The sequence below is a fragment of the Trichosurus vulpecula genome, chromosome 3, assembly GCF_011100635.1.
Source record: "Trichosurus vulpecula isolate mTriVul1 chromosome 3, mTriVul1.pri, whole genome shotgun sequence".
Lineage (NCBI taxonomy): Eukaryota > Metazoa > Chordata > Mammalia > Diprotodontia > Phalangeridae > Trichosurus > Trichosurus vulpecula.
The window spans coordinates 173,850,218-173,857,852 of record NC_050575.1 but is presented as its reverse complement, the minus strand read 5'-3'; the positions used below and the strand labels follow the sequence as shown (position 1 = coordinate 173,857,852).

The 7,635-nt window shown below is 37.9% G+C and overlaps 2 protein-coding genes across 3 annotated transcripts in view; both read left to right on the top strand.

The window, feature by feature from the left end:
• Positions 1 to 1,616: 1,616 nt before the first annotated feature.
• LOC118842299 (minor allergen Can f 2-like) lies at positions 1,617 to 5,109 on the top strand. Its single transcript, XM_036749875.1, has 3 exons — positions 1,617 to 1,759; positions 3,156 to 3,289; positions 5,025 to 5,109. The coding sequence occupies exons 1-3, from the start codon at positions 1,676 to 1,678 to the stop codon at positions 5,107 to 5,109; spliced, it is 303 nt and encodes a 100-aa protein (XP_036605770.1). The 5' UTR covers positions 1,617 to 1,675.
• Positions 5,110 to 5,676: 567 nt separating this feature from the next.
• Positions 5,677 to 7,635, top strand: part of LOC118844008 (trichosurin-like) — a 115,182-nt gene continuing 113,223 nt past the window's right edge. For both annotated transcript variants that reach the window (XR_005009948.1, XR_005009947.1), the window contains exons 1-2: positions 5,677 to 5,781; positions 7,226 to 7,327. The gene's annotated coding sequence lies outside the window, so the exon portion shown is untranslated. The remainder of the gene's footprint in view (positions 5,782 to 7,225; positions 7,328 to 7,635) is intronic.

Sequence of the window (7,635 nt, the reverse complement as noted above, 5' to 3'; positions counted from 1 at the left end):
TAGCCCATCACAACAGCAACAGGATTCTGATTGCCTTCAAAAACTCCCCCAACACCTACAGGGCTTTACTTGCCTTATAGAATTCTCCAGGTCCAGATGGAAATAAAACACAGCAAGATTAGCTAACTCTTTACACAGTAGAAAGGGTCTACATGACTCATTGGGCTCCCAGCCTCTAGAAAACCTTCTGAGCTTTAGTCTCTGGGCAGTGAGCAATTTCCTGACACCCTGGTCCCATGATGTGACTGACTGGTAGGTTTTGGGAAAGTTTCTCCATGATGATCCTGAAGCAGTGATACAGGACAAAATACGCATTGTCCTCTGCAGCTGCTCTTTAGATCTCTCCACAACTTGTAGGGATATTTTAATTATAATATTCCTCTTCACACACTCTCCATTCTAGTCAAACTGGCCTGCTAGTGATTCACTAGGTAGGCCACTCAGTGATTTTGACACCATGCCTTTGAGAAAGTGGTTTCTCTCCCTCCTCAACTCATCCTTATGGTTCCTTCTAAGCATAAATCATCCTTCCTGTGGCATGATCTGTATTGTAATAACTAGTGGCACTCTTTCACTCTCTCTAGAAATTACTTCATATGTTTGTAAATATATAATTTATTTGCGTTCTTATACACAGGTTGTAAACTTCACCCAGTGAAATGAATGTTCCCTGGAAACAAGTACTGTTTTCTTGATGTCTTTATTTTTCTACCATCTACTACAATGTCTTGAACATAACTGAATGTTAATAAAAATATGTTAAATTGAATCAGATTTTGTTTTAGGGCAAATTGAAATTAGGTTCCAGATCACGGCCTCTGAAAAATACTAGCACAGTGACCTTGTGCAAGTCTTTTAAACTCTCAGTGCACTCATATAACTCATTAAGATGATGAATTCTCAAGGAGGTGATGAGCTATACTGGTACAATGAGTTTCATCTTTGGGAGTACTCTAAATCCCTAAATTTAAAGATGAACACCAGAAAAAGAATGCCTTTAGAGTATTTTATTGTCTACTAGATTGTAAGCACCACAAAGGAGATCAAGTCCAAAACATTTCAGTTTGAACAATGACTAGAATATGCTTTGCAAACAGTAGGCACTTAACAAATGTTTATTGAATTTCGACAACTAGAAAGAAAGTTCCCAGATTGAGAGGAGAGATAATTCTTTATTTGGGCACTCTTCTCACATTACCTAAGAGAAGATTGCCTGTACTTCAGGTGCTTTGCAGGCAAGTTTCAATACTTTTTAAAATGGTGACGTCAGTGTAATCCTTTCTGAGAAGTTAATGGCCTGACTGTCACAAGGACAAAAAAACACAGGAACTATATTTTCTGGATCTCCGGACAGACAGAGAGTTGATCTGAAGAAGCTGGCCAAACCTAACACTGTCTGTTGATCTTGGAAATTTCTATATCAGAATTGTTAATTTTCTGTTGTCAAAAAGTACTTTACTAATCTGTCCTTGGGATCTTTGGCTAGCAGTTACTCACTGGCTAGTGACTTTGCATAAAGCATACTTTGAAGGAGTAGTATGCCTTTAGTGCCACATCATCAGGGTCCCTGCCCCAGAACGAAGTATAAAGGCAGCTGATCAGAGAGCTAGACAATTCAGCAGAATCCTCACACATTCAGGTGCTGCTGAAGCATCAAAGAGGAACCCTTCAGAAGATGAAGCTTCTAATGCTGACCGTGGGGCTGGCCCTGGTGTGTGGCCTACAGGCTCTCAATAACAATGCAGAAGACTCACCAAAGGTAAGTGAGCAAGAATGGGAACAGGTTGATAGAGTTGTCTAGCAAAGGTGTGAAGATAACTAGTAGGGAAAACAGAACATCTTTGGGTAGAACAAAGCAAAAACAGGACTCGCAGCTGAAAAGAAAAGACATGCATTTTGTTATTCTCACTCAGAATTGTCCTTCCCAATAGTTGTATTGTGTACCAGCAATTAAAGTCAGCAGAAAATAAGAAATTACACAGGAGTGTGTGCCTGTGCCCTATTTCTTTTAAATGACAAAACAAAAATCCATAGAACACATGCTGCACCTGTCAAATGAAGGGTTGCCCTAGATGATCTATAATTTTTTTTTGTTCAAAGATGCTGAAACCCTGAGATTCCATTCTTTCAAAAGAAACTCATCTGTAATTGAAATCTATGCTCTCTGAGTCTGATTACAATAGCAAATGAAATGATAAATTCCAGCATGTCTCCTTTTCTGTGACTTACCATTTAAGCCAATTTTTCTGATTATATTCAGGTGGTAGCTTGAGGGATTTTGTTCTGCACACATGCTGGGATTAGATGCCATATGAATTCTGGGTTGGGGCATTATCTCACATCTAAGTAGAATAGAGAGAAAGAACATCCCCCAGGACTATGAACGATTAGAGTCAGAGAATGAACTCAAGTCTTTTGTAGGTAATCAAGGAGAACTATTTTTAAACCCCAGTAGAGATCTTCCATGTTCTTGTGGCAAAATCACTCCTTAATTCTCAAAAAATTAAAGAAAGAACCATTCATATCTAAGTTCATGATACATAGTACGAGGAGTGGGAAATAATGTTATCAGTAAAATAATGCCATGAAGCACACAGGGCAAACATAATTAGACCCATGGAGAGGGGGATTTGAGGAGAAGGAGTTGGGGGAACCTGAGGAATCAAGGCAACAGCTGGCCCTCTAGGTGCTCTAGGATAGCTCTTTGACTGAATCCAAACTTCATAGAACGTATCCTCTTAATAAAAGGACTGTTTTGTAAAACTTGGACTCAATCAAAAGGCCACACCCAAGGACTTAGAAGGCCACAGGTGGTCTCAAGGCCTCAGGTTTCCCACCTTGGCATTGGACAAATTAGCAAACTAAGACACTGAAAGGTTAAATAACTTACCAAAAGTCACAGAGTGATTTAGTATCAGAGGCAGGCCAGAACTCAAATTTACTAACTCCTGGTCTCTTGAGTTTATTGCTTTACTATGAAGATAACATGTGAACCAGGTAGGATTGGGGTAAAGATAGACTTCATTTTTGAGGTTTCAGTTTCCTCACTTGTATATGTAGAGGCATTAGGTCTATGGTCCTTCCCAGATTAAAAATACTATGCCTATGTGACCAGGGATGACTTTTTCAATTCTCATCTAAACACATTTCCACAGCTTACTGGGAAGTGGTTCACAGTTGCATTGGCCTCAAATGTGACATCTAAGATTGAGGAAGGAGGTAGCTTGCAGATATTTGTCAAAAGTCTCTGGGAACATGATGGTCTTCTTAGTGCAGTCTTCTTTAAAAGGTAGGTGCTACCTGTGTTAATTGTTGGCTATGGAAGAGGGGATAAAAACTTGGGTAATACTGCAGGGATCCTTTAAACCACAAAGGCTGAGCCAAGAGTCACATAATTGAAGCTTACACACAGTGGTGAAGGATAATGCTAATTAAAAGTATTTTTTTATGATGTTAGGATATTTTGAACCATGCTCTGTGTAAACTACGATTTCCTTTCTGTTCTAAACCTCCCTGAGTCACCAGTCTCCATTTTGTATTAGAGGTGGGATACTTGAGGCCCCTCTGCTAAGAAGGCAGAAAGCAGAAGTACAGAGGGAAGAAAGATACTCACTTAACTCACACATTTGCAGTACCTTAATTTACCCATTCCCCAAATGAAGAGCATTAACTTTGCTTACAATTCTTCTACAATTCTAATCAAGTCATTTCACCTCTATTTGCCACAGTTTCCTTATCTGTAAAATGGGAATGATAATAACACCTATTTCTCATGGTTGTTTTGGTGATCAAGCGAGGTGATATATGTAAAGTGCTCAGCACAGTATTTGGCACTTAAAAAATGCTTTATAAATGTTATGATATTCTTCAACTATTTCTCTATCCGGAAAAGGCTTTGAGTCATATATTACTATTAGTACCCTATATAGTTTGAACATTTTATTTAAACTTAGATGTTTATGATTCAAAGGTTTTCTTTCTTCCCAGTGGACTGCTTCCTTTCTCATCCTAGTTATTTTATTTTGTTGAAACAAAAGCTTTTCCATTTCATTTAGCATGAAATGTCTCCCAGGTGTGTTTGTGAAAGGTGCTTGATATAATTTTCTGCTTATTTTTATGACCAATAAAATTGAACCATATATCCCTTTGAGGTATGGTATGAATTTACAATGTAACAGTGTCTTAAGCCTAATCTCTGCCAAACCACTTTATTGTTAGCCAAGAAATTCTTTTCAAATAAAAAGTTGTTTTCTAGGTAAGTTATGTTTTCATGTGTAGTAAACTCTGATTCTTCTTCGTCCTGTCTTTTTTCCGATCTACTTTTCTATCCTTTTAAAAATTGAATGTGAAATAGTTTATCTCATTTCAGTTACCTTGATCATAATGAGACAATTTTTGTTTGCTTTTCTCTTGAAATATTGTGAGTATAAAATAAAATAAAAAGTTCATTTTATATATACTTCTTTAAGTTTAAGGAAGTTTTAAGTTTTCTCCACAATGAGCTTATGAGGAAAGGCAGAACATTAATATCCCTATTTGGAAATGAGAAATATAACACTCTGAAAGGTAAAAAGTCTTGTGTGCCCATGGTCACGCAGTTGGAAAGTGGAAGAACTAGATTTGAATGTACTTCCAAATTCAGTTGATTTATGGAAGGGCCAGTAGTTATCCCAAAATATATTTTATGCAGAACTACTAAAGAGAGAGCTCTTCTATTTGTTCAAGTATTTTCCTTAATTAAATATCACCATTATTCCCCACACCAAGGATTCCAGATTTTCAAACAATTAAATTGAATTAAAATATGCAATAATTTTTAAATGGTGAACTCAATTTAATACTTTCTAAGAAGTTAGAAGTCACCTTAGATTCAGCATTGTTTATAATATTCTTGTAAGAAATGAAAAAGTATACATTTTTGGAGATAATATTAAAATTAAACAAATCAATGCATCAGGGTATTTCTTAGTGAAATTTTCTTTGCCATAATGAGGTACTCTTTTAATCCTAATCTTTATTTCTAGGCAAAATGGCAAATGCATTCAATTTTCTGTGACTTCTTTCCCAGGAGAAGATGGTCAAATGCATGGATTATGTAAGTATAAATGAGACTTTCGATGTCTTTCAGCATTATTCTGAAATGAATTTATGGACTCAGTTATTAACAAAGAAGTGAAAAATAATCAGGAACTATACCAAAAGCTGCCTTTTTGCAGATGTCCCTCCACCACCCTGTGTTAAGTCCATTATGACTGCACTGTGCAAAGCCTAGATGAGATCCTTTGATCTTCTCTTCTTCCTTACAGAGCTCTAGACACCTGATTAGCCCTTATGTGATTGAGATGGAAACTAACTCACTGTAGCCTTGCACAACTGTTTTGCCCTCCCTTGGTCTCAGTTTCCTCATCTATAAAGTGAGGTGTTTGGACTAGATAGTTTCCAAAGTTCCTTCCATTTCTTACATTTTGTGACTCTAGAGGCAGAAAAGATGAATGTTGAAAAAATAGAAGTCTGTCAACAAAATTACAGTTTGATTGGAATGGCAGAGCTTATGATGGAATTGAGTTTTCCAGAAAGCCCTTTGCCTGATGTTTAACCTCTAATAAGTCTCAAGTCTTTACTTTTGTTTCTGTAGCTTCAAAATTCTGACCTGAGCTTTTGAATGCTTCACAGATGATGGACGAAATGCTTTCTCCCTTGAAAGTGGAGACTCTGAACATTTGATATTTATCGTGTATAATACCAAAGATGGGGAGGTGACCGTTTGGGCACATCTCTTTGGTATGTATCCTATGATCCTGCACTAACACTCTTGCTCTTCTCTTCTCTTTTTCATGATAAGAGTACTAAAGAAAAACAAGTGGTAGCATTGTAGCTTTGGGGGTGGCCCAAACTGTGCTTGACTATAATTTAAATGCTGGAGAGCACCACAGAGCCAGACACAGAGACAGACAGACAGAAAAATAGACAGATAGACACACACAGAGATAGATAGATAGAGAGAGAGAGAGAGAAAGAGAGAGAGAGAGAGAGAGAGAGAGAGAGAGAGAGAGAGAGAGAGAGAGAGCAGACAGAGAGACATAAAGACAGATAAAGGGACAAAAAGTGAGAAAGAGACAGAGACAGAGAGAAAGACACAGAGAGACACAAAGGAGACAAAGAATGAGAGACAGTGAGAGAGAGAGACAGAGAGAGGTTCCAGTGTAAATTTTTCTTTCTCTCTGCTCTGAAAAATGGTAAATTTGGGATGAATTATTATCCCTTGTTCACCCCAAGCCTCTAGCTAGTAAAGGAAATGTGAGTGGGGAGGCCTCTGGCCTAATATTGAGCCATTACACCTATTTCTCTTCCTGGGGTGCTCCATTCTTCTCATTTTAGGCTGTACTCACTGAATGATGAATATAGGTGGACAATTGAATGGTAAATCCAATTTACCCTAAATTGAGATTTTAAAGTCAGGTAAGCGAGAAAGAGCAAATCCTAAGATAGAAATACATTTTGGGAAGTATGCACTCCACCTTGGGAGAGATTGAGGGAATGTGTAGAAGGCAGATGAGTAATCAGCAGTTCAAGTCCAGGAATCTTAATGGTTTCAGCAATGTGATGCTATCCTATATTTCTCTTCATTGTTGTATCACATGACCTTGACACCCCAGATTTACTCCTCATTCCTTCCAATCTCACAGTCACTGATATGACTGTTGGTAGCCCATGCTGGGTTCCCCTACATTCTCATCTCCAACCCCTGGATCTTCTAGCTCCCTTCTCCCCATAGAAATTTACTTATTATTTATCTTTCATATTTCTTATGTAGTAGATGTTTAGATCTTATAAACCCATGGGGTCACACTTGCATTTTTTTTCTAAACAGGTTTCTTTCCAGCAGATTCTAAACTCCTTGAGAAAAAGTCTAGCTCTCCATTCTTTGCCTCACTAATGCCTCACATAGTACTTGGCACTTAGTAGGTGCTTAATGAATGCTTCTTAATTGATTAGTGATAATCAACTGGGAATCATCTTTCCTCCTCTATTAATAAGTGGAACAAACCCTGGATTATATAACAGTTCTGATTCCCAAAGTTATTAGCTCAGTCACCCAGATCAAAGCCCCCTTCTCCTGTCCCCTGCACCCCACATTCATCTAGCTACCTCCTTTTCTATTTACTATTGAATGTAATCAGTGAAAAAGACTCAGCAGCCATTCTCACTTTCACCCTAACTACAGGCCAGACTCCAGATGTGTCTGATGAAATAAAGAAGAAATTTGAGGAAATATGTGAGACATTTGGAATTAGGAAGGATCAAATTAGAGATCTGTCCAAAGATGGTAAGCTCTGCTCATCTCTGTCTCTAATTCTCTATTTTCTGGGTTAGACTGGGCGGAGAGAATTCCATAGAATGAAACATGCCCAGTCTGACTTCCCTTGCCCTCACCCAGACAATCTTATTTACTATTCCTCTGGGATAGTGAACAAACGCTCTGAAAAGAATTCATATTAGAGAATCATTTGTATCCTGTTTTGTCTCCACAGATCGATGTCAGGAGCTTAGGTAAGGAAGTTCACTCTGGTATGCAGGTTTGTTATCTTAGACTATGAGATTCTTGTCTGAGAGTCATATTTCTTTAGAAAACCA